Genomic DNA, 27,567 nt, shown 5'->3' on the forward strand with positions numbered 1-27,567 from the left:
CAGTTACTCTTTTCATCTCATTCTTACAAACGACAATATTCTTACAGCTACATGCTATTCAACTGTTTCCTATTTTCCCTTCAGGAGACAAAAAGTCTAATTTGTAACAGTTTGACTTACATGCATACAAGAAATACATCATGTAACCAAAGTTTATATCATGTAAAAGGTCCAACACCTGCAAAAGTAGAATACTGTACTTCACTTACCTATAATGGCATGAACCCGTATCGATAGCTGTGTCCGGAGGATGAGGGTGGGACGCCTCCCCTTGCTGAGTGAAAAAGAAATGATTGATTAGTCAAGTAGAACCCCAATGCACTCTCACTTTCTTACTGCCTGTTACTTGGCTGGTGTTCAGGGCAGCAATGAAGGTCCTCAGTTCTCTCTGAATACCATTGCACACAGATATAGAAAGATTGTTCATTGCTGCTTCTGTAACAATTGTTTTTGACCAGTTAGGTTGTTAGCCCTGCGCTGAAACCCTGAACCTGGGGGACCACTGGACCACTCTTAGTCTGGCCTCTACCCTTTGACCTGCTTGGTATGGGTGACCCTACCAAGCACCAAAGTACAAGGCGCTAACTCCAGCCAACATTTGTAGCTCTCCAGGTCACTGAGGCACACAAGCCTTCAAACCCTATGATAAAGTTGTGGTCCTCTTGGAGGCCAAGACACTCTAATGTTTCTTTTTGATGTACTCTGCTCCCATAAATTCATATAATTTCACATTCAATATAGGTATAGCATGAAAATGTCCCAAGTGTTTCGTCAGATTGTCAAGCAAAAGAAAGACCTTAAGGCCATAAGACATAGGAGCAGAATTAGGCCATTCAGCCCATCAAGTCTGCTCCACCATTCCAACATGGCCAATCCCAGATCCCACTCGAGCCCATACACCTACCTTCTCACCATATCCTTTGATGCCCACTCTGATCAGGAAACTATCAACTTCCTCCTTAAATATACCCATGGACTTGGCCTCCACCACAGTCTGTTGCAGAGCATTTCACAGATTCACTACTTTCTGGCTGAAAAATATTCCTCCTTACCTCTGTTCTAAAGGTTGCCCCTCAATTTTGAGGCTCTGCCCTCGAGGTCTGGATGCCCCCACCATAGGAAACGTCCTCTCCCCACTCCACCCTATCTAGACCTTTCAACGTTCGGTAGGTTGCATTGAGAACTCCCCTACGTTCTTCTAAATCCCAGTGAGTACAGGGCCAAAGCTGCCAAACATGCCTCATATATTAACCCTTTCATTCCTGGAATTATCCTGTGAGCCTCCTCTGGAGTCTCTCCAATGACATCACATCCCTTTTGAGATATGGGGCCCAAAACTGTTGACAAGACTCCAAGTGCAGCCTGACTAGTGTCTTATAAAGCTTCAGCATCATCTCCTTGCTTTTATATTCGATCCCCCTTGAAATAAATGCCAATATTGCACTTGTTTTCCTTACCACAGACTCAACCTGTAAATTAACCTTCTGGGAATCTTGCACAAGAACTCTCAAGTCTCTCTGCACATCTAATATTTGAACCTTTTCCTCACTTAGATAACAGTCTGCACTATTTTACCAAATTGTATTATCATACATTTCCCACCACTGCATTCCATCTTCCACCTTTTTTGCCAATTCTTCAAATTCGTCTGAATCTTGCTGCAATTGCATTGCTTCCTCAGCACTACCTACTCCTCCACCTATTTTTGTATCATCCACAATCTTTGCCACAAAGCCATCAATTCCATTATCCAAATCATTGACAAACAATGTGAAAAGTAGCAGTCCCAATACTGACCGCTGAGGAACACCATTAGTTACTGGTAGCCAACCAGAAAAGGCCCTCTTTATTCCGATTCACTGCCTCCTACCTGTCAGCCATTCCTCTAACCATGCCAGTATCTTTCCTGTAATGCCATAGGATTTTTATCTTATTAAACAACCTCATGTGTGACATCTTATCAAATGCCTTCCAAAAAACCAAGTAATTGACATCCACTACCTCTCCCTTGTCCACTCTGCTTGTTACTTCCTTGAAGAACTTTAACAGACCTGTTGGACAAGATTTCCCTTTACAGAAACCATGCTGACTTTGACTTATTTTATCATTAGTCTACAAGTACCCCGAAACCTCATCCTTAATAATAGACTCCAACACTTTCCCAAACACTAAGGTTATGCTAACTGACCAAACATTTCCTTCTTTTTTTTACCTTCCTCCCTTCTTAAAGAGTGGAGTGACATTTGCAATTTTCCAGTCCTTGGGACCATGCCAGAATCCAGTGATTCTTGAAAGATCATGACCAATGCATCCATTATCTCTTCAGTAACATACTCAGTACTCTGGGATGTAGTCCATCTGGTCCAGGTGACTTATCCAGCTCAGGACCTTTGAGCTTGCCTAGAACATTTTCCTTTGTAATAGCAATGGCACTCACTCCTGCTCCCTGACACTCACGGACCTCTGCCACACTGCTAATGTCTTTCACAGTGAAGACTGATGCAAAGTACTGTACCCATGAAGTTCATCTGCTATTTCTTTGTCCCCCATTACTACTTCACCAGCATCATTTTCCAGTGGTCCAATATCAATTCTCATCTCTCTTTTATTCTTTATATAACTGAATAAACTTTTAGTATCCTGCTTTATATTATTGGCTGGTTGTCGTCATATTTCATCTTTTTCCTTCTTATAAGCTTTTTTAGTTGCCTTTTGTTGGTTTTTAAGAGCATCCCAATCATCCAACTTCCCAGTGACCTTTGCTAGATTATATGCCCTTTCCTTGGCTTTTATGCAGTCCTTAACTTCCGTTGTCAGCCACAGTTGCCTACCCCTGCCATTTGAGAACTACTTACTGTATTCTGTGGGGCATATGTATCCTGCACCTTGTGAACTATTCCCAGAAACTTCAGCCATCTCTGGTCTGCCATCATCCCCACTAGCAACCTCCTCCTATGCACCTGGGCAAGCTCCTGTCTCAGGTCTCTGTAATTTCTTTTATTCAATTGCAATACTGATACATGCGAGTTATGCTTCCCCCTCTCAAATTGCAGCAACTCCTTTGTTATTCTTGCCATTTAAGTGCACAAGATAAAACTTCATTTGAAGTCCTAAGAGGCATGACAATGACATTTTAATTATTATTTCATTATCGTCTCTATGTTTTGGAATTTAACTCCAATTAGATTTTGTGCTTATAAAGAAAAGGTGACATTCCACAGTCTTGCAAAGGCCAGGAAGAAAGGAGATATTTGTTGCTTTGTTTTGAGGATACCCATTAAATATCAACGTTTACAAGGTTAGCTTGAAATCATGGTTTATTTTAAAACTGCAAGGTTTGCTCTTTTTCTGAATTGTTCTATGTAATTGATTACTCTGCTTGCTTGAGGATTCTGTGTGCCCAAAATCCCACTGTCCTATCACCCACCCCAGCAGAGATGTCTGCAGCAGTGAGCTTGAGAAATTCCAGGAAAGAGACATAAGTCCATTCATAAACTTGACATTTGAGAAAGACACTGGTTTGTATTGCTGCTTCACCATTTGCTACAAGATGAGCATCTCATTCCTAAAGAACTCTAGTCATTTTTTTTGAGGACTGAGAAGGAAAAGAAAGCAACCAGGATACAACTTCATATAGTTCCTTAAGGATTCACATTCTGAATAGATAAAATTCCTTCTAATCATGCAAGAAGGTAAGTCCAGTCTGCAAATAACTGACTCAACATTCTGCTCTGGATGGAATCTATGGAAAATCTGGATTGGTTTTGTGCATTATGTTAATTATCTTAAATATATTACTAAAATATATTTGCATATCATCAAAGGATAAATTCTGCCAGTAGCCAATGCAACAGTAAGACCTTTATCATTGCATCATTTAATAAAATATTTTTAAGATTTCTTTAAGAGTGCTAAATCATTGTAGATTTAAATAGTAGGTTTATCACAAGAACAATAATTGTGGTTTAATGAAAGGGAAATTCTGTACAATAAAGAATTTAATGTTTTGTTGAGAGTGTTTAGACCAAGGTATATAAAAGAAAAACTGATAGATTTTTGAATTTTTAAGAAAGCATTTGAGAGAGTGTCACACAGGGGATTATTAATATGCGATTAAATTTCATGGAATTGTGGCTAATTCCAGGATTAGGGATTGGTTTATGGATAGAAAACTAGTAAGAAATAGATAATTTCAGATAGTATGTGTTGAGTAAACTGGTGCAAGTATCACTGCTAAAGTGTCAGCTATTTTAATATACATATACTGTAAGTGATGACACCTGGTGAATGGCCAAAGCCAAAATTTTTACATTTAATTTAAGTTTCATAAACACCTTGAGTGTTTTTGGAGAGGGTGCTCATTTTTCAAATATCGCAGTCAAATTGTGAATGGAGGGCAGGATATGACAGCATTATTTGGTTTCAGTTACAGCATTCATAGACAGAGAAGTGCCTGATTCAACATTTCTGTGCTAAAGTAGTCACATTCCCCACAGATGCAGTTTTGAACTACAGTATTCAGGTCCTTCAAGGCTAATGCTCCAGATAGTGTTTTAATCTCTGGTTCTACTCTGATGCTTTTGTTGAAATTTTCCATGAAGTCCAGGAGCAGATCCAGAAAGAGACCTTTGAAACCATCTACCATTTTAGTGGGTGGTGAAATAGAGAAGAGGTGATTTGGAGAAGTATGGGTTTTAGACAGCTCACACAATCTCTATCATAGCATCTCAACTGATGGAAAGAGCTTCAATAGACAACAGCACCAGGAGCCAATTACATTTGGCACTGATATCACCAACCTCAAGTCCTGTAGAATTTAAGGGCAGCAAACCTAGTAAAAGCACCAAAAGGAAGAGTCATTGTTCCCAATCAGCAAACTGATATCACTAACTTAGATGAGAGGACCAAGTGTACAGGGAGCTCAAGCGGGCTGAGACTGCAGGATGAGGTGGGACAAGAAGTAATGGAGGAGATGTGAAGAAGCTGCAATGGGAGATGGTCAGGTTAAATTATTGAGAAAAAGAAGGTCATAGATGCAGCATTATATGGACACATAAAATTATCTATTTTAACTAAAGCAGAAAAGTAGACTATTTTTAAAAAGTGAGGAACATCAGTGCTATCAGTACTAGCTACAAATTCAATACAAATCATCTGGGAGTATGACAGCAAATAATAAGGTATTAGTTGTGGTATTGTGGCTTTTATTACAATGAGAGAGGGACGCAAACATAAAGAAGTCTTCCTACAATTATACAGAGTTCCATTGACAGCACACCTGGAATATTGTGTACAAACTGGGTCCCTTAAGAAGGAAGGATACACCTAATCTTTGAGGGAATGCAATGAAGATTATAATGCACCTCTAAAGGCGGGAGGAGAAGATGGCAGTGCGCCGCGCGTGCACAGCTCTCCGGTGAAAAATGATGTCGTATCTGTTAAATAGGGGCCGTGGACAACTCTGACTTGATGGAGAATGGATGTGAAAGCTCAGAGTAACATCTGGAAAAATTTCTGAAACGCTCGTTCGCTCCTTTCGTTACTGCGCAGTCGGGAATCTTTCGGAGGGTAGGCCTCAAAATCCCCGGCCTTGCCTGCTTTTGGTGACGGAGAAAGAGGTCGAATCGCTCGGACAGAGATGGCGCTCGGTACTCAGTGTCAGAGAGCTGATCAGAGCTCGAAGTTTTCGGATGACTCAGAGTCGGATTGTGGTCGGCATGGCAGGGAGAGGTTTTCTTCCTTCTCCCGTCTGCGTGAGATGTGGGACATTTGAGAAACTTTGAACTTTACTGTGCTCATGGACTTCATCAAGTTATGGTATTGTTGCACTGTTGTAACTATATGTTATAATTATGTGGTTTTGTCAGTTTTTTCAGTCTTGGTTTGTCCTGTGTTTTGTGATATCACACCGGAGGAAATAATATATCATTTCTTAATGCATGCATTACTAAATGACAATAAAAGAGGACTACAGGTCTTCATTTTCTAAAAAAAAAGACTGATTGCTGAGATGGGAAGATCCTCAGATCCTCAAGCTTGCCTTTCGCAGAGTCACGCAGCTTGAAAACAGGCCACTCAGCCTAACTCACTCACACCAACCAGTGGGTGCCTTTTCAAATGACCCCAAATGCCCAGCACTTTGTCCATGGCCCTCCATGTTTAAGTGATTCAAGTGTTCACTTAAATGCTGACAGAGATTCAGCTACAATCTCACAGTGCACTGCAAGTACCTGCTACTTCTGAGTAAAGGTGGTCACCCTCTTATCCCCTCTGAATCTCTTCCACTTTGCCCTACATTTATGTTCTCTGGTTCTATCTCTCTGATTTGGAAAGAAGTTTCCTGCAGTCTGCTTTACCTATACCTCGTAATGTTTTTACATATCTCAACCATGTCCCTTCTTCCGTTCCAGGGAAACAAAAGTTCAAAGTACAAAGTATGTATATAATATACGACCTTGAAATTCATTTTCTTGAGATATCCACAAGAAAACAAGGAAATACAACAGAGTCCTCAAAAACCACTCACAACAAAGACTGACCAACACCTAATGTGCAAAAGAGGACAAATTGTGCAAATAGTAAAAAATATAAACAAATGATACAGAGAACGTGAACTGGAGAGTCCCCAGAAGTCTGTCCACAGGCTGTGGAGTCAGTTCAGCACAGGGGTGAGTGCAGCCAGCTCATGAGCCCAACGGCTACAGGGGAACACTGCTTTTCAAACCTGGCGGTGTGGTACCCAAGACTCCTGCACCTCCCAGCCGATGGTAGTAGTGAGAAGAGAGGGAGATGGGTCAAGCACAGGCAGATAGGACAGCTCAGGTGGGGGATTTGGGCTGGCACATAGTAGTGGCAGCTCATTTTTCATTTTCAGGCCTCGACGCTTTAATCTGGCTTGCAGTTCCCCACCCCCCCGGCAATCACTCTTCCACCCTCTCTTCTAGCAATGATAGGCAAACTTCTTCTTCTTCATGGTGCCATACCTACCTTTCTGAGAGCCAAGCCTGCCAAGTCCTTCAGGAGATTGTAAAATCGCCAGTTTGTTTAGATAGTTCAAAAATATGTCTCTTAAAAGTAATTTAAGAGTAGAATATGTAGTACTTTAGTGACCTACCCACATAATCTCCACACCATCTTGGAACAGACCTAGTTTCGCCGATCTCTCTTAACTGAGCTGTTCTATCCCTGAGCTGGTGAATTTCCTCTGCAGCCTCTCCAACAATAATACCACATCCTTCCTATACCTTGGTGACCAGAAGAGCTCGCAATTATCCAGTTGAGTTCTACGTTTTCAGAAAGTTGGAGCATAACCTCCTTACTTTTGTATTCAATGCCCCGACAAATACAATGGGGTCATATCTGATCCCTGATCGACTTCCATATATTAACTTTTGATCTATTCTCCCAAATAACTCTGGAAATCAAAATTTCTAGACTTAAAATTTACACCTGACATAATATCTAAAGGAAACTGGAGCAAAGGGCAGAAATTGCAGAGAAATTTAGAGGAATGGGAGCTGATCTCATTAAAATGCCAGAAGGTCTGACAGGGTAGTAGTTGAGAAGTTGCGCCCTCAAGTTAGAGTCCAGAATGAAGGGTCATGATCTCGGGTAAAAAGTATAGCTATTATTCAAATTATATGAATGTTTGGATGCTGCATCTCAAAAAGCTGTAGGTGTTTAACTGATGACTTTATTCAAGACTGATGCAAAAGAATCCAGGGTCCCAGGTAGAAAGAGTGGGGTTGTGGAGAGGTTTGGCTATATAGGAGGCTCACTAGTTCGTCCACCTTCTCCTTCATTTATCTCTTGAGTATTTACACACATTTCTAGTGCACAAAGCCCAATAGATGAAAAACACTTTTTATACATTATACCACACCATTTGCTGATTATATCAGGCTACAGTAGACAGAGTTAATGAGTTGGTACATCATGTTGTCCATGTACACAATCTCAGGCCTCATTAGGACTACTGTGTGAGGTTCTGATCACCATCCTGTAAGAATTTATGAGAAAGAATGCAGAAGATATTCACCAGGTTGTTGCCTGGAAAGGAGATTGGATAAACTGGGTTTAGTCTCAGCAGAGTACAGGAAACTGAGGGGTGACCTTGAGAAGTATGAATATGCATATGAGGAGCATTGACAGGATAGGTAGACATAGTCTTTTACCCCAAGCGTAGAGCATCTAACTTTAAGGGAACAGGAAACATCGAGGAAGAATGTGAGAGGGGATGCGAAAAAGAGTGAAAATGTGAGAGAGACTACACCTCTGTAATAAATTCTTGATGATTTCTTGATAAAAGCAATTAAATGACAAAAAAACAGTGAAGACTGATTACTTGGTCATTATCACTTGGCAGTGCGTGTGATCTTCTAGACAGCAAATTGGCTGCTACCACCTGTTCTTACACCGAGGGACCAGAGGAAAGTTTATTCCTGAAGCAAATTGTGAATTAACTGTCTGAACATGAGGTGAGAAAAATTCAGCTGTCAGTTTCAAAAGAAAATAAGAAAGATACTTGAAGGAGGAAAATAACTGCAGAGAAAAGAGTGATGTGGACTAAATATACATTTAAACTCAACAATCCCTTTCTACGCACTAAATTTTCTAAAGATTCAACATCAAAACCTTAACCCCAATTTCTTTTCTCTTCAGGCTCCAATTGCACACAGAGACAACAGACAAATGCAGTAGTGTTGTTCCTTCCTGTGTCTAACATATTGAGACAAGTTATCTGCTGAACTTAATTTGCCTCCTCTTTTATATGCCAAAAACTTTCTCCAATAGGCAAAATGTTTAATAAAAAATGGAAAATTGAAGTAACTCCTACCAATAGGAATTCTGCAGATGCTGGAAATTCAAGTAACACACATCAAAGTTGCTGGTGAACGCAGCAGGCCAGGCAACATCTCTAGGAAGAGGTACAGTCGACGTTTCAGGCCGAGACCCTTCATCAGGAGTCCTAGAGATGCTGCCTGGCCTGCTGCGTTCACCAGCAACTTTGATGTGTTAACGCTTACCAGCTCACTCTCTGTCTGGGATTTTACTCTTAAACCAATGTATAGTAAGAAAACATGCTCCGAATGATAGGCTGGAAAAAAACAGCCAGCACCTTCCCAATCAGTGACATGGTAATGGGCACAGCACATTCAGTATGAAAGAACGCAACTTTCATTCACCCACAAAGTAAGAATGTTCTACGTTCTTCTTAATATAGCCAGTAAGCTCTTTTAACACTGTGTTAAAATATTCTGAAACAAGTAACTATTGATGAGGCAAGATATGGAGGATGAGAGTGAGGCGTAGGTGAGGTGGCTGGGCTCGGAGAATAGGGCAGGAAGGGGCGGGGTCAGAGAAGAGGGCGGGAAGGAGTGGGGTCAAACAAGAGGGTGGGAGGGGTGGGGTCGGACAAGAGGGCGGGTTCAGAGAAGAGGGCGGGAGGGGCGGGGTCAGAGAAGAGGGTGGTAGAGGTTGTTAGGGCTGCAGAGAGGGTGAGAGAAAAGGGAGATTGAGAGGTGGGTGGGGGTGGAGGATGGGAGAACAGTGGGTGTGAGTGAAGGGAACGACACTAGTGAGGGGTACTGGAGGAAAGGAGGTACATAGACTAGAGATACATAGGGTGGAAGAGCATGCTAAACAAAAATGTCAATCTGAGCTGGTCCCATTTCCCCTGCAATTGATCAATACTCCTCTGAACCTTTCCAATCCACGCACCGGTCTAAATAGGTCATTGCTATTGTAGCTGCACCTACAGTTTCTTCTGGCAACTTGTTCCATATATATACTCACCACCTTCAGTGTTAAAAAAGTTCCTTTTAAATGTTTCTTCTCTCACCTTCAATCCAGTGCTTACACATATCCTTTCAAGACATTTAAGTCAAAACAACACACACACCTGCTTTTAAATCAGAATCCGTTTTTTTTATATCATGGATAATGATAAAAACAGTCCAGTGCAAGACGTTAAAAAAAATAAATAGTGCCAAAGAGGAATAGGGAGGTAGCTTTGAACTCTGATGGCAGATCCATCATCCCTAATTTTGGTGTCATTTACACATTGACAGTATTCTGAACAAATTATTAGTTTGGATAACAAACAAAAGTAGACTCTATACAGATTCCTGTTGCACATCACTGGTCACAGCCCTCAGCTCCAAATGACAAACCTCAGACTCCTTCCGGCAAGCCAATTTTGTATCCCATAACCATCATGCAGGACCTTGCTAAAGTCCATGTCAACAATGTCAACCATCCTCCCTTAGCAATCTTCTTTGTTGCTCCTTCAAAAAAAAAATTCAAATTTCTGAGGCACAATTTCCTATGCACAAAGCCATCTTCACAATCTCTTATCAATCCGTGCCTTTCCAAATGCTGGCAGAGTCGCTCAGAATCACCTCCAGTAGCTTTCCCACCACTGATGTGAGACACATCAATGTGCACTTCCCCGGCTTGTCCTGGCAGCCCTTCTTAAATAAAGGCACAATATTAGCCATCCTCCAGATCTTCCAGTACCCCACCTATGGCTAAAGATGATGGAGAATCTCTCTGCCAGAGCGTGTGCAATTTCTTTCCTAGCTTCCCACTATCTGGGATACATTTAATCAGGCCCCAAAGATTTATCTTTTCTTACGTGATCCTCCTCATGGCACCACCTTATAGCATTGGATATGTTCCAATACATCACCATTCATTTCCCTTGAATCCTTAGCTTCCATAACCTTCTCCACACAAGCACAGAAACAATTCAGGTAACATCTCACTCACCACCTGCACCTGTGGCCTCACACATAGGTAACCACATTGATCCTTAATTACGTGTGTGTGTGCGTGTGGTTGTGTGTGTGTGCGTGTGTGTGTGTGTGTGTGTGTGTGCGCGCGCGCGCACAACGAAGAGTGCAAAAGGAGCTGCAGATCCAATATTCTTTGGTGATCAGGAGCACACAAATGCATTTGAACAGTATTAACAGACATCGACTCTGATACTTCTTGACCTGCTGGGTGTTTCGATCCTTCTGTGTTTTGGTCCCAGATTTCCAGCACAGCAAGGTTTAAGTTTCAGGAAGAAGCAGAAATTCAAATCAGCTGTGGTTTTATTGCTGGCCAGCATGGATTATCTCCTGCTGAGAAATATTATGCCTGGATCTCAAAGAAAGGAAAACTCTGCACGGTTTCAGAGGTGTTGCATCAGATCTGATGTTCACCAGCTCAGTGCAGACAACAGGAGAAACGAGTCAAAGGTTGGTACAGAAACTGAACTCAGTGCGTCTAAGTAGAAAAAGAGAAGTCTAAAAGAATTGCTTTGTGAAATTGGAGGCACCCCAATCAGCCTCCCAAGGATAAAAGCTTTAAGGATTTAATTCATTATCAGTCAATTAATTAAGAATTTAGAATTACTACCAAAGCTGACTCAATCTGACAGATCACATAAGAAAGAGTAATACCCATATGACTGGCTGATGTAACTTTGAACAAGCCACACAACCGCTTTCTCTGGTTTCCATGTCAACCCCTTAAACAAATGCTTATGCAACATCACTTTTGGCAGCATATGATGTTTTATGCCCTTGGTCTGTGTGTGGTGGCATTTCATAGCTTTTCAATAATCATTCTATTATACTTCAAATATATTTCACAGTCCCTTTCCACGAGCTGAAATGAATGCCATTAGAAATAATCTGCTTTGTTTTCCAATTGATTTTCCTCAAGGCAGGGTCTCCGACAAAGACAATTTGACTGTTTGAAGATCTGTCAGGACATTAACTCACATTCTACATACAATCCCTCTCATGCCCAGCCCCACCATAGTTTTGCCATTTTTGTATAACCCTGCTGAAATTTTGTTTTGATATAATTCTGCAAATAGAGACCTTCTTTCACTTTGTCTTTGCAATCAGTCCTGAAAGTTTACATTCAATGCATATTCATCAGTGGCAAAAAGTTACAATAGTGAATGACTTCTTTAAAAATAAAATCAGAAAGTAGGCAAAAAAAATTACGATCATTCCAATTTATTATATTGATAGCCAACTGCTAAATTCACCATATTTTCTGCCAAGGGATTTTGCCTCCTTCCTTTCCAGCCCTGCTGAAGGTCTTGGCCTGAAACTGCGATTGTTTATCCACAGATGCTGCTTGATCTACTAGTTCCTCCAGCATCTTGCATGTGTTACTCTGGATTTCTAGCATCGGCAGAATCTCGTGTTAATGATTTTCCATATCTATTTATTTACTATTAACTATCTACAGCTAGCCAGCAGAAGTTAGCTATACTGGATTTTAGCGCTGCAAATCTCAGCTCGTGGCAATTTAATTGACAATTGCGTTTAACATTCGCCAGGAGACAAAAATACTGTGCTTCATTAACATTTGAAAAGCTACCAATTAAGTCGAGAAGTTCCAGATGGCCCAATTACTTTTATTCACTTTGTACTAGTTGTAGTTATTCTCCAAGGGACGAGAAGCAGAAGAGGTGCCAGACAATATCCTCAACCAACATAACAGAATTTTGCCACATCAGAATCTAGTCATAGAAAAAGAGTTCAGCTTTGTCTGTAAAACCAAGAAAGAGCTGGGATATGTTTTGTACAAAAACTAGCTGAGGTCTTAATAAATAGACTGTAGTATATTTTAAGCATTGGAAACAAGCATATTTCTAGCATCGTTTTTAACGAAACCTCGATGACCTTGTTGCCATGGTTATAGTTGTCATGTCCAATGTAAAATTGTCTCTTGCCAACTGAATAACCCATTTGCCAAGTGCTATAATTATACTATGTTATAACATTTCATCTTTGAGGATTATAGTATACATTTCCTGTTTGTGACTGCTAATAATCAGTATCTTTGTGTACAAGTAAGCAGCTAGTGTTCAATATATCACACACATCAAAGGCTTTCTTGTCACGTTTACACTGGCAATGAGGATGGATTAACTGGAAGTCAGGTCACTCCCACTGTTGTCACTTGTACGTCCACATCAGTGATCAGTCCAATGCCCTATCATGTCATTGCACAAACAGTGAAGAGTGATTATGAGCTCTGATGGCTTCAAGTCCCTTGCAAATTACTTAAATTTCAGATATCACACCTCACTGGCTAAACCACCCACCATTGCCATCCTTGGTGTCACAATGGACCAGAAATTCAACTTAATCAGCCACATAAAACTGTGGCTACAAGAACTAGTTAGGTAATGACTGCCCTGAAGCAAGTGATTCATCTCCTAACACCCTTTCCACCAACTTTAAGGCACAAATCTGGAATATGATGGAATACCCTTCACATGCCTGGATGGATGCAACTGCAACAACTGTTAAGGAACTTGACACCACCCACAGCAGAGCAGCCCGACTGATTGGTACTCAAGACATCACAATGAATACTCATTCCCTGCACCACCAGTGCACAGAAGGTTAAGTACTATATCCTGGACAGTCAATAGTTACTTGCCCTGCATATTCTTTACAGCACAAGGTGGCCATACATCAAACTGCAATCTCTGCCACCACAGAGGACCAGGGCACTAGGTGCATGGGCACATCTCTATCCAAATAACATACCATCCTGACTTGAAAATACACCACCATGCAACGTTGCCAATTGTAAATCCCTTCCTTAATAGCATTGTGTTTCAAGGGGACAGTTCACCACCACCTTCTCGACAGATTAGGGATATGCTGGTCTTGCCAGTGATGTACATATAAAGTAAAGGTGTTACAAATATACTGGAGATTCAGAAGGGTAACTATAGAAGGAAAGGTGCTGTAGACGGAAATAAAGAATTCGGTAATGACTCAAACAGGTGAAAGGACAAGCAATGATTATTGCAGGATAAAAACAGAGAGTGAATCAACAAAAAAGCTGACAAATGGATGTTAATTGTGAAAGTCCAAGGTCATGTGCTTCAGGAAGAAGGATCAAAAAGCAGATTATCTTCAGGTAGGGAAATTGTCAGTACATACAGAGGGAGCTAGGTATTCTTCTGCATCAAACACAAAATGTTAGCAGTAAATGCAGCAAGTAATTGCATTTGGAGCCACTGAAACCCACAGGCAAAGGGGGATGCTGCAGAGCGTGGCGGACTGGCCTCCATCTTGAGGCAACTCGCAGACACGTTCTCTTACTTACTCCTTGAAAAGCACCTCACTCCAGACCATCAGAAAATTGTCTACGACACCATCACTGACCTCTTCAGCTCTGGAGAACTCCCACCCACTGCCACCAAAATTCATAGTTTCCTTATCCCACACTGATCATTTCCGCCTCCTACCCAAGATCCATATACCTGACTCTCAGGGTAGGCCCATTACCTCTGGCTGCTCCTGCCCCACTGAACTCAGGTCCTCACACCTTGACTCCATCCTCTCCCCTTTCATTCAGTCCCTCCCCACCTACATCTGCAACATTTCACATGCTTTCGATCTCCTCAACAACTTTCAGTTCCCTGGCCCTGACCGGCTCATTTTCACCATGGATGTCCAGTCCCTATACACTTCTATCCCCCATCAAAAAGGCCTTAGAACTCTCTGTTTCTCCCTCAATAAAAGACCCTATCAGTTCCCCTCCACCACCACTGGCAGAATTGGCCCTCACCTTCAACAACTTCTCCTTCAGCTTCTCTCACTTTCTCCAAACGCAAGTGATAGCCTTGGTCATCCACACAGGCCCTAACTATGCCTGCCTTTTTGTTGCTACACAGAACAGACAATGTTCTAAGCCTTCCCAGTAATGTTTCCCAACTCCTCCTGTGCTATATTGATAGCTGCGTTGGTGTTGCTTCATGTACCCATGCTGAATTCGTCAATTTCATCAACTTTGCCTCCAAATTCCACACTGCCTTTAAATTCACTTGGTCTATTTCTGACACCTCACTCCTCTTATTCAATCCCTCGGACTCCATCTCTGCAAAAAAAACTATCTCCCAGCATTTTTTTAATATAAATTTCCAATTCCCATGTCTAACTTGACTTTGCCTCTTTCTGTCTCCTATAAAAATGCTGTCTCCCTTTTCTCAGTTCCTTCATCTCCACTGCATCTGTTCCCAGGATGAGGCTTTCCTTTCCAGGACATCAGAGCTGTCCTCCTTCTTCAAACAGCAGGATTTCTCGTTATCGATCATTGATGTTGCTTTCACCTGCATCTCCTCCATTTCCAGACATCCGCACCCACCCCACCTTCCCGCCACCTTAACAGAAATAGTTTCTCTTGTCCTCACATACCACCCCATGAGCTACCGCACCCAACCCATCATTCTCTGCAACTTCCGCCATCTTCAATGGGATCCTACCACCAAACATATCTTTACCCTTCCTCCCCACTGCTTTCTGCAGGAATCACTCCCTCTGTGATTCCTTTGTCCATTCAACTGCCCCCCCCCAATAATCTCTCTCCTGGCACAACCCAGCAAGCAACAGAAATGCTACACCTGCCCATTCACCTCCTCCCTCACCTCCATCCATCCAAATAGTCCTTCCAGGTAAGGCAACACTTCACCTGTCAATCTGTTGAGGTCGTCTATTGTATCCAGTGCTCCCGATGCAACCTCCTCTTCATCGATGAGATCCAACATAACTTGGGGGACCGGTTTGATGAGCATCACCGCTCCATCCACCAAAAGCAGAATTTTCCAGTGGCCAACCATTTTAATTCCTATCCCCATTCCAACATATCTGTCTACGGCTTCCTCTTTTGCCACGATGAGGGCACTCTCAGGGTTTAGGAACAACATCTCACATTCCATCTAGGTAGCCTCCAACCTGATGGCATGAACATCAATTTCCCCTTCTGGTAATTTTTTTCCTCTCCCCCCCTTCCCTCTCCGTGTTTTCCCCACTCTGGTCTCTTACCCCTTTCTCCTCACCTGCCTATCACATTCCCCCTGGTGGCCCTTCACCTTCCATAGTCCACTCTCCTCTCCCATCAGATTCCTTCTTCTTCTTACCTTTCCCACCACCTGGTTTCACCTCTCACCTTCTAGCTAGTTAGTTCTCCTTCCCCTCCCCCCATGTTTTTATCCTGGTGTCTTCCCCTTTCCTTTCTAGTCATGAAGAAGGGTCTCAGCCTGAATCACCAACCGTTTATTTACTTCAAAAGATGCTGCCTGACCTGCTGTGTTCCTCCAGCATTTTGTGTGTTACTCTCCACTGAAGGCTGAGAAAAATATTTTAATTAACAGTATTTCCATGTGATCAGCCATAGTGTAAACTTCTGATAACAACCAAATGGCCATGAACAACACAGGTACTTTAAAACTTACAGTACTAACAGAATTTTCAAAGCTGAAATCATTGCCAAAGCAGGTGAACAGTGATTAAAACATTAATCTCTATGACGTATTCAATGCTCTGTTTAAATTTGGAATGGGTGAAGCAATAGCAATCTATTTTAACATAGTGACATTTGGACAAAGTCGACAACAAAACCCTCTTCTTAAAAATATACAAACACTTGAAGAACTAACATAATATGTGATAATGGTCATTCTAAATTCTTTGATAAATAAGCAATATAATGCAAAAAATAAAATCTGAAATAGAAAATTTGTTGGAAGCATTCAGCAAATGAAATTTCAGCTGCTTATATTTTCACAGAGGCTACGTGACCTGCTCACTAATTTTATCAGTTTCTGCATTTATATATCAAAAATCCTTCACTTCCTTTTCAGTGTTTGCAACTCTTAGAATGCAAATTAAAATATTGCAGTGGTTACTTGAAAACAAACCAAAACTACTGAGAGACAGAGCCAGCTTAATCGACACTGTATGACACGGTTCCAAATAACATATTTCCAAATTGAGAAAGATAGGTTCAATCTCAATTTTGGTTCAGAATATTGTCGTTGTTCACTTCAATTGCTTGCACGATTTGTGTTTTTCCTCCTTTCTCTTGCCTATTGGGTGTTGGTCCTGTATTTTTATTTTTATTCTTTTTTTTCTTTAATTGGGTTCTTTTGGGTTTCTTGCTTTGTGGCTGCCTGTAAGCAGCCAAATCTGAAGGTTATACAGGTCGACCTTCACTAATCAGATTACCTGTAATCCGGTTCCTTCGAAATCCACACTGATTTCAAATTTTCTGCGCAACTGTAATTTCAAATTTTCCGGGCCACTGTACCAATCTGCTGTGCAGTGTTTTGGTTGCGCTAGATCTGTTCACGTGTTGGCACGTTCTTGTAAGCACAGACAGGCGAGTCCTGCTTGTTTTCCTGCATTTATTAATATTATTTGCATGAGGCACGGCTGCCCGGCTCCTGCCCATCTCACCCGCCAGCGGCAGGGGAGCTGGCGCGTGCTGGGTTGGTCCACCTTCTCGCCTGCCTGCCGGCAGTCGCATACTGCCCTCTGGCATAGCCCGGCCGGCGCTCCGTTCTCTTCTGCCTATGACCTCAGATCAGACGTGGTGACCTGCTGAATTTAAGCATATTGCTAAGCAGAGAAAAAGAAACTGACAAGAATTCCCTTAGTAACTGTGAGTGCAATGTAGTCTTTGGGGTAACTGCAAGTCTGTGTCTTTGCTATCGCTTAGCTCACGCTTGAGTGCTGGTAGTGGGTGAGCTTTATTTTTTGCCGGTGGGGAGGGAAGATGGTTGCTCGCTGCCGCTTACGCGCGGGAGGGAGGGGAGCTGGGGGGGGAACTTAGGGGTTCTGACATTTAACTGTCGTTTATTCTTTGGGGCACTCTGTTTTCGTAGATGGTTGTGAAGAAAAAATATTTCAGGATGTATACTGTATACATTTCTCTGACATTAAATGAACCTTTGAATCTTTTGATATTTTAAAGGTATGATGAGGTGGTTAGCTATTGCTTAATGTGATCCTTCTGTAATTCGGCATTTTCACTAATCCGGCACTCCTCAGGTCCCAATGGTGCTGGATTATAGAAGGGCAACCTGTATAATTTATACATGCTTTGATAATAAATATACTTGAATCTTGAATCTTTATCATGAAACCAGCAAGTCGAATGATCTTGTAGCAATAAAAAGCTAACAAAACTAAATTAGCAATATAACAATCTAACTTATGGTTTATTAGCGATATTAGCAATACTAAGCGGCGTATTAGGGTAATTTGTGTAACTCAGCATTCCAATTAGCAAAATAGTCAACATCAGAATTAACAAAGTTAGTGTATTTAAGCAGTCTAATAATGCTCTAATTAACAGGTCAACAAAAAAAAAATCATTCCCTGTGGCTCACTCACTGTTCACTAGGCAAAACTAACAACTAACAAAACGAGAATATTCATTTGCTTCTACCACACCCCAACCTACATGACTAATTACCATAATAAACTTGCCACAAACTACAACACAAACAAAAAATAGATATATGGCTCCAATGGACAGAAAACAGAAACATGGCTCCTACAAATATTAAAACATTCCTCTGCATGTAAAGGAAAGCAAGCACCCAGTTGACCATCAGATAATATCTAGCATCAAACAACAGACAGATTTGTGCTGACAGAGGAAAGTAACCATTGATCAATTTTGTAAATAGAACATATCTACTAATGTAATTTACTGGATTCTTCAGTAGAGCCAATTTCAGTCTATTTCATTTACTTTGAAATAGATTCAAAATTGTTATGGAGAACAAAGTACTAAATGAGCATTCTCAACTATTTTGTATCTCAACTATTTTGTATCAGCTTTCACTGTAGAAGTTGCATGTAACTGTAATGGAGCAGAACTGAGGGAGTTAATGAAAGCAGAGACTTAGAGTCATTTACAACACAACAGAGAAAAAAATATCTGGGGAAATCATGAGACTAAATGCCAGCAAATCTGACACATTGCTTCCTATGGATCTGAAAGAGCTTACTGCCAAATCTATTGATATAATCATCGGTTTCCTACTTCTTCAATGTGTCCTCCAAAAAAAGAAACACTCAGATTTGTCAAATACTACTTCCTTTTTCCAAAATTCCCAAGGTTTTGATAATGTCACAGCAGATTGCAAGGCAGATTACTTAATACCAAAAATCAAGGGTAGGAGGGAAAGACTGGGAAATCACACAGCTGACATCCATTGTTGGCAAAATGCTGGAATTTATGATCAAGGATGTGGTAATAAGGCATTTTAGAAAATAATAGTATGATTCAGCAAAGTCAGCATGGTTTAACAAAGGAAGCAATGCTTGACAAACCCAAGAGTGCTTGTTTTGAGGATGTAATTAGAAGATAAGGGGAAACAAACGCACTCACTATAGTTGGATTTACAGTAAGGCAATTGATAGAATAGCTGAAGCAAAATGACTACTAAAAGAGGGCCCAGAAAAATGGGAACAATGTATTAGTTTGGGTTGAAAAAAAATGACTGAAAACAAGGTAGGGACAAATGGGCCTTTGTCAAGTTTGGAGCTGCTATTCGATGGGCACAACTCAGACCAGTTCAAGGCCCTCAGCTATTTGCTATTTATATTAATTACTAAAACCAAACTTAAAATGTATGATGATTTTCAAAACATTGTGGCAGAATTGTGGAAAGGCAAACAAAATAGCACAAAATTGGGGTAATTTGCAAAAGTCTGTCATCAAATCTGGCTCAAATAGGGTTGTAGGAAACTGCTTACACTCTACAAACACTTAAAAAAATACGTCAATTAATAGCAATGTAGTGGTCACATTGCTGGAGTCACAGCCAGACATCTGGACTATTGATCCAAGGATGAATGTTTGAATCCCTCCACGACTAGATTAATTTAAAGTCGATGACTTTAAAAGAGAGCAGATCTCAACGATAGCAGTCACAGATCTACTGGACTGTTCTACAACCCAACCAGTTCTTCCTTGTCCTCTCAGGTAGGAAATCCATCTCCTAATCTAGTGTGTCCCAGAACCTTAATGTATTTGATTCTCAGAGCCAATCTAGAATGGGCAAAATAAATGTTGGTATTACCAGCAATCTCCAAGTCCTGGTGGTTAAATTAACTCATGCCACTTGAGTATTTTGAATTACTAACAATTTTTCCCCTCTGCGCACATCCCTTGGAGCACTGCAGGGATGTGATAGTTTTGTGACACAGAGTTTGTTGGAAAAACAGGCCAGTCTGGGACTGTGAGGGTAGACAGCTAGTGGCCAGTGGCTGTGGCCATAATGGAGGTTGGAGAACTTGTGGTCAATGTGGAGATCAGAAATTTAGGAAGTAGAAGAGGATCTGATGATTTGGATCAATGCAAACACCAATTACTGCATGCACCATTAATGTAGATGCTAGTTATTGTCATCTCCATAATGTCAGCAATATCATAAATGAGAAATGAAAAGACAGCAGAATGTACCAGTAGTTTGTATGGAAACAACATTAGACAAAAAGCAATCTGTGAGAAGAGACGTAACAGGCTACCCAAGTGAATGAGAAGATAGTAGAGGGCATATAATGTAGGGAAGTGAAAAGTTATTCTGCATGATAGAGAGAATAGAATCGGCAGCAACCACATATGGATACAGGAACATAATAAAGATACAGAAACAGATTGGAAATTGTGTATCCTACAGAGATGACTCTACTTCCAACTCTCTAAATCATTTCCACTGTCATTTTCTCCAAGCATTCTACTCCAACAACACATCCAGGACAAATCCTTCTGGAACAGCACCAACTACCTGCTGAAAACATTTACTCTCTCAGGTACACCCACAAAATGTAAAGTGGCAGGTTGCTCAGATCTAAGAGCAGCACTCAACTTCAATTCTTCCACCAGCTGGAAGGAGAAGAGCAGGCAGTGCATGGGAAGATCACCATGTTCAATTCCCTCCCGTTCAGCTATCTTGATTTTCAAACATATTGCAACTGCTTCATTACTACATAGTCAAAACTCAACTAACCATCCCTTCACCACATGGCCTACTGACCCACCACCAATTCAAATACAGAGTTTTACTACAGGCTTTGCCAGCAACACAAGAGATTAACTGGTTTTCTTGAGGCAATTTGAAGGACTTGACTGGATTTTTGATGGACAAGATGAATGCCATTATCCATCCTTTTCCAGCAGCTGTTTTCCTGATTTAGATCACTGGAATTGTAACAGCAATCATTCATATCTGTTTAGTGGCTACAAATAACATTTTCAAAAGGACATAAGATACCTTTCAACTCTCTGTTCAAGTGCAGAGCTCTTACTCAAAGATGATTCCTCATTTCAACCCTAACCAAATTTTCATTTCCTTAAAATATCAGCTCTTTAAAGTACTCCCTTCAAAAAAGAAGTGAAGAAAGTGGGTGGGTAAGAGATACTGAACTATGTAACTAATGACTCCCATTTACCTCCTTGCTATATTGCACCAATCCACAACATGACTTTTCACTATTTACAGATTATGACAGAGGAACAAACTTTGGAATGGGGAAACATCAAGGAAGAGGAAAAGAAAAAAAGCAAGGCTGAGAATAACTGCTGATTGTATCAGGTCTTCTTTTATTTTAATAAAACTGGTGTAACTTAGCAACCACTAGTTAAATATAACCGACTATAAATTCTCTCTACAGCACACTCAGTTCTGTTTAGGGATGTAATGTGTTAATGCAAGTTCTCTCGATATGTCCGCTGATAATGCCTAATGCAACCACACTTTCATTACTTCTAAATCAGTACCACATGTTTGGATGTGGTTATAGTTTTGGAAATAAAAATATATTCTCACCGATATATGAAAGGAATCATACAAAGTTGTAGTCTGTTAATCTATCAGCTTTGTACATTACTAAACTTGCTAGATAGCTAAATTGGCAATAAATTCACTTTCCAAGCTCGATTACTTTGGCAATTCTCAACTAAATCCACATGTAAGCAAGTAGCTGCAATGGAATATAAAAGTTGGGTATTCAGCAGACAGATTATTCCAACTCTTGTATGAATAGAAATAGTGACTATGCAGACTTCAGGCACGTGTCCCATAGTCTCCTGGAAGCCAAAAGCAACAGTCAGTTTAATAGGACACGGCACTAGCTTCAACATTGCACAATGTATCATGACTCACAACTATTGTGCAATACCAGAATATAACTCTTACAAGAGATGGTTTTAGGTCAATGAAAATGGTGTTAGAGCAAGTTAAAATGATGACAAATTGCTACTATTAGCAATGAATAACATGGAAATCTATATGTTGTGACTGTGATCGAAGTCACTACGGAGTCACAGAAGCTGGTGATATGGAAGTCTTTGTTCATCACAGCAAACAGGCATTCTCATGTAGACACTCACAGCAGAGGCTCACAAATCTCACTTTTTTTATGCCCTCAAGATCAAAGGTAACAGCAGATGATTCAATACCATCTCAATAATTATATTGACATTGTTTACTTCAATATTTTGGGTTGACAATGCTTCCTGTGAATTACATATCCACAGTGGGAGACACTTCTGAATGTTCAAACACCTCTGCCAACACAGCAATTCTAAAAACTTCTGAAGACAGAGAGCCAGATGCCAATAGATCAGCTATTGATTGCAACTTTACCTGTGACAATGTTTAATATGCTAAGTGCCAATATCAGCCTGGTCTGCCAGCTTGAACTCAGTCACAATGGTGTAAGTAATTTAGCCATATTCCCTGGTTTGATGCAGGCGCAATCAACGTAACCCTGTTTGGCTGATGCATATGCAAACTCTAGTCTGTTGCCAGATTAACTTCAATTTACTGCTTGCAATTTACAGTAAGAATGGAAGGCTAATTGCAAGCCTCTTGAATTTATTTACATTTACAGTAAGAACTGAAGACTGGTTCTTTCTTGAATGAATATTGGCTATATTCATCTAACTCTAGAATACTCCCAAACAGTATTTATAAATGGGAAAGACCAGATAGCGAAGACATTTCAAATGTCCAGTTTCCTGTATTAGAGACTTGAAAACATGCCTGTACAATGTACTTGACCTGTGGGCTACTGCTGCTGAGAAACGCACTAAGAAAGAGCCAAGTATAGCAGGAAGAGGGCATAGTGAAAGAGTGGAAGGGGAAAAATTTTAAACTTAGAAATTGAAAAATGTGACTTATGAATCTGTTTTTTAAATAATATTCACCAGAGCAAGAAACAGATTTTTAGATTTTAGCTCTGCTAAAAGTTTTTTGCCTGAAACATTATCTCATTATCTATCTCCCTGCCCCTCCCTCCATTTAATGTTGTCTGACTAACTGTGTAACTCCAGCATTCTATGCTTTCAGATTTCCTGCATCTGCAGTGTTTTGCTTTGGTGCTCAGAATTTCTCATCCACCTACAATAGGTCTATAGGGCTGTGAAACTACAGAAAGGGAATTCAGGAAGAGAAAAAAAAACAAGCATAAACACGCTTAATGAAACTAAATGAGAACATTAGAGAATTGAAAATACCACAGAATAACATCTTTAAAAAATAACTTCTGTGGTGAATTGTCAGTATTGAAATGTGGTTTGGCCTGTGTACAACAGGTTGGTTATGCTATCATTATTCTGAATAGGGAAACTAAGACCTTCAAACCACCGGGTTATAACACAGATTTGCTTTCATCACTATTATCATTCAGTCTACCACATATATTATATTATATTTAAGTGTCATTAATGTCTTGAGCAAACCCACATTTTGGTCATTCCCATGTGCTGGAATATTTTGTTACTGCAGCAACAAGGAACAGCCCAGCACAGTTTATACAGGCAACTCCGCGTGAAGAAGTAGAAGCCAAAATCCACTGCAGTAAGTGTGCCAATTGATACATATTTGACTTGCCCACCAAACCTTCACAGTCTGCTTTATTTGCAGTTTTATAAATGTCAGCAATTTGACTTTAAACCACAGCTTCACTCTGCTCATTCTCGTGTTGAACTGTTAAAGCTAAGTCAGCACCGATCACTACTTTGGGAACACCCTCGATACAAGGACTACAGTAAGATAGTTTCACTTATGTCACCATGCTCCCTTTCCTCTGTGTTCACTGTCGCAGATAATACCATCGATCACTCAATTCTCCCTCTGCTAGCTGCACCTCCACAACACCACCACCCCCATCCTGCCCGCCCAGGAAAATTTTAAATGAAATTCAAATATAATTGTAAATCTCACTCCAAGTTACAGCAGAGCTCTGATCCTGTGAACTAATTGCATCCTGGACAGTTCACAGATCAGAAAAGCGATCACAGATCAATAAACCGAATTTCCACACAACAGTAGATGCCTGCAGCCCTGTGGCAAACAGCAAACCCATACCGCCTGTCTCCCAAACATTTGTACGCACTGTATACAAATCCAGAATTCATATGCTGGGAAGGATCTTCTTTCTGTCCTTTTTAACCCTCCTTTCCCAGCAACTGCTCCTGATCTTCTCTTCAATAATCTCACTTACACCCTTATTGTCATGGAGCCTAATAAGGCCATTATTCTCTTAAAGAGCAAAACACTGCAAATTGCTAAATTATAATGTAAAATAGAAATTGGTGAAAATGCTCAGTAGGTCACGCAGTTCCTGTGGACAGAGAAGGAAGGTTAATATTTCTCTTCACAGCTCTCCCAGACCAACCCTCACCACTCCATAAGGGAAACATGTTTTGTCCACTTCTTTTTGACTTATATGTCAATCATTTGGATAATGGAATTGATGGCATTTTGGCCAAGCTTGCAGAAAATATGAAGATAGTTGGAAGGGCAGGTAGTAATCAAAAGGCAGAAAGTCTGCAGAAGGATTTAGACAGATTGGGAGAATGGGCAAGTGGCATATATTGCAGGGAAGTACATGGTCATGCATGTTGGTAGAAGGAATAAAAATATAGACTATTTTCTAAACGAGGAAAAAGAAAATCAGAATTCAGAGGTACAAAAGGACTAGGGAGTCCTTGTGCAGGATTCCCCGCATGTTAATTTGCGGGTTGAGTCAATGGTAAGGAAGGCAAATGCAATGTTAGCATTCATTTTGAGAGGACTAGAATATAAAAGCAAGGAGTTAATGCTAAGGTTTTATAAGGCACTGCTCAGAACACACTCGGAGCATCGTGAGCAGTTTTGTGCCCCTTATCAAAGAAAGGATATATTGACGTTGAAGAGCATTCAGAGGAGGTTCACAAGAATGATTGCAGGAATGAAAGGATTAATGTATCAGGAGAATTTGATAGCTTTGGGCCTGTGTTTGCTGGAGTTTAGAAATATAGTGGGGGGGGGGATCTTATTGAAACCTATCGAATTTTGAAAGGTCTAGAAGGTGGATTTGGAGAGGATGTTTCTAACAGTGGATGAGTCAAGAACCAAAGGGCACAGCCTCAGAATAGAAAGGTGTCCCTTCAGAACAGAGAGAAGGAGGAATTTCTTTGGCCAGAGGGTGATGAATCTGTGGAATTCAATGCCACAGACAGCTGTGGAGGTCAAGTCATTGGGTGTATTTAAAGTAGAGGTTGATAGGTTCCTGATTAGTAAGAGTTTCAAAGGTTATGGGGAGACTGGGGAGACAGCAGGAAAATGGGGCTGAGTGGGATAATGTATCGATTTTGATGCAATGACGGAGTGATACGATGGACTGAGTGGTCTATTTCTGCTCCTATGTCTTACGGTCTTATTAATACAACAAATGAATCTATTGCAAAATTAATAAGCATATGATACTAAAATATGTGCATAAATCTACTACTAATTAATAATGGATGTCAAATATCAGGCAGTCGGTCACTGAGTTTCGTTGGGGTTAGGAAATTGCGGTTGTTGTTATTAAATATTAGAGTCTATTACTCTGCCCATAAGCTTTAATGTGTGGTACAAAGTGATATCTTACCCAACTTCTTCAAAAAATGCTTCAAGGTCATCTCTCTGTTCATCCAGTGACAATTCCAGATCCAAGTAATTTCCATTTGGACCTATCTGCAGCGCGCAATCTTCCAACTGGACAGAAATAAAATTCTATTTTAATTGTCAGTAAATCTAATGTTAAAATATGAAAAATGAAATAGACAAATTAGATTTTTGGAGAGCAGACAAGTATTTAAAAATTGATAGGTGAAATCTTCAGCAACACAAATGCAATCATGATTTAAATCCAGTCACACAAGATTCAGTCCATTTGTCAATTTGTTCAGATTGAAACTTTCTATAAAAACGTATTGTCCCAGATGATAAGAGTAACAAAAATTTCACTGTCCAAAATTTTTCCGAACCAATTTTCTGTTACATCTGCAGAATAAAAAAATTGGGTATCAGCTTTCACCATAGAAGAATAGACTCAGTTTCTTTAATAAACTGACTCTCCATGTGGAAGAGAGGTTGGAAGATGCAATTTGATATTAAAGTACCTTAGTGAACAGCTTAATAATGAAGAAATTAAATGATTTCTACATTTACTCTCTCTAACAAACTTGTTAAGACATCTTCAAGTTAAGATTCAATGAAAGCACATTAGGCAATGTAATCATAAAAGAAATTGGAAAACTATAATAATAGAGATAAATTTTTTCTAAGTAATGTTTCATTCATTAAAGATGATTATCTTTTTTTTTCTAAATTATTCTCCACAGAAACACACTTTTGAACGAAAATGCGCGCATTGGCTAGGCCTGAACACACAAGACAAGGTCCGAGTACAAATTGTGGCATAACAATTTCAGCAATGGAGTTGAACAATTATGAATGGAATTTTGTCCAAACCTCTTAATATCCCTGCAGGTAAAAACAGTTAGCTAGGCTTGGGTCTTGAAACTCTAAATCAAGGGAGGAAGACAGGAGAACAAGATCCCATCACATGACACCCTGGGCATTCAGCAAGTGTGAACTCATCGGCTGGATCCGAGTATTATGAGAGTAAAAATAAGATGCAGTTGAGATGAATGCGTGATTGAAAGGAGACCAAGAACATTTTATAAAAGCACTTAGAGTGGAAAAGAAATGGAGGCAACTGTAAAGCAGTAGCAAGAGAAATGGTTGAAAACGGGAAGAAAGGCAAGTTAGCACTTTCCACAGCGATGTCAGCTGCTGGTAATTGGTCACATTTCTCCGCCCTCCTCCCAGCTCAATCCCTGCCTCACAGTAATACTGCAGCTGCTCCAAAACACTCAGTACTGCTACCTGCAATGGGTAACATGTTCAGGTACTTCAGCTCTGCATCACCATAAAGCCCTCTGAGTAGGGTCATCTGGGCGGAGGTGGAATCACTGCTGATGACAAAGAATAGAAAGATGCAAGGGTGAAGCAAAGACATTTTTTGTCCAATCCAAATTTGGACGATGTTGGATGAGAATACTGATGCCAGCTAATGAGAGGAGATGACTGTCAGTCTAGTTCAATGGGACGGTGGCTGGAAGGTAGAATCGGGTGCAAAGAGTGCAATGTGTCAGTGGTACAAGCTACTGCCTCACAGTTCCAACAAGCTTGGTTCAATCCTGACTGTAACTGTGAAGTTCAAACATTCTCCGTGTGGCATGTGGGTCTCTTCCAATTCCCAAAGGTGTACAGGTTGTAGCTTCACTGGCAACTATGAATCTGCTCCTCTGTCAGGTTCCAATGTACAGGAGCGAAGAAGGCCACAGGAGGGTTGTGGACTCAGCCAGTTTACCACAGGCCCCACCAGAGGAGATCGCTGAGGGAGGTGGCGCGCATCATTAAGG

General features: G+C 40.6%; 1 protein-coding gene across 3 annotated transcripts in view; it reads right to left on the reverse strand.

Moving 5' to 3' along the window:
* fhod1 (formin homology 2 domain containing 1) overlaps positions 1-27,567 on the reverse strand; it is a 302,751-nt gene that overhangs the window by 251,501 nt on the left and 23,683 nt on the right. For all 3 annotated transcript variants that reach the window (XM_072279446.1, XM_072279445.1, XM_072279444.1), the window contains exons 2-3: positions 25,746-25,852; positions 210-274 (exon numbers count right to left, since the gene is read on the reverse strand). In XM_072279446.1, the coding sequence (XP_072135547.1) occupies positions 210-274; positions 25,746-25,852 (172 nt within the window). The remainder of the gene's footprint in view (positions 1-209; positions 275-25,745; positions 25,853-27,567) is intronic.

This window comes from Mobula birostris, chromosome 15 (assembly GCF_030028105.1).
Source record: "Mobula birostris isolate sMobBir1 chromosome 15, sMobBir1.hap1, whole genome shotgun sequence".
NCBI classification, from domain to species: Eukaryota; Metazoa; Chordata; class Chondrichthyes; order Myliobatiformes; family Myliobatidae; genus Mobula; species Mobula birostris.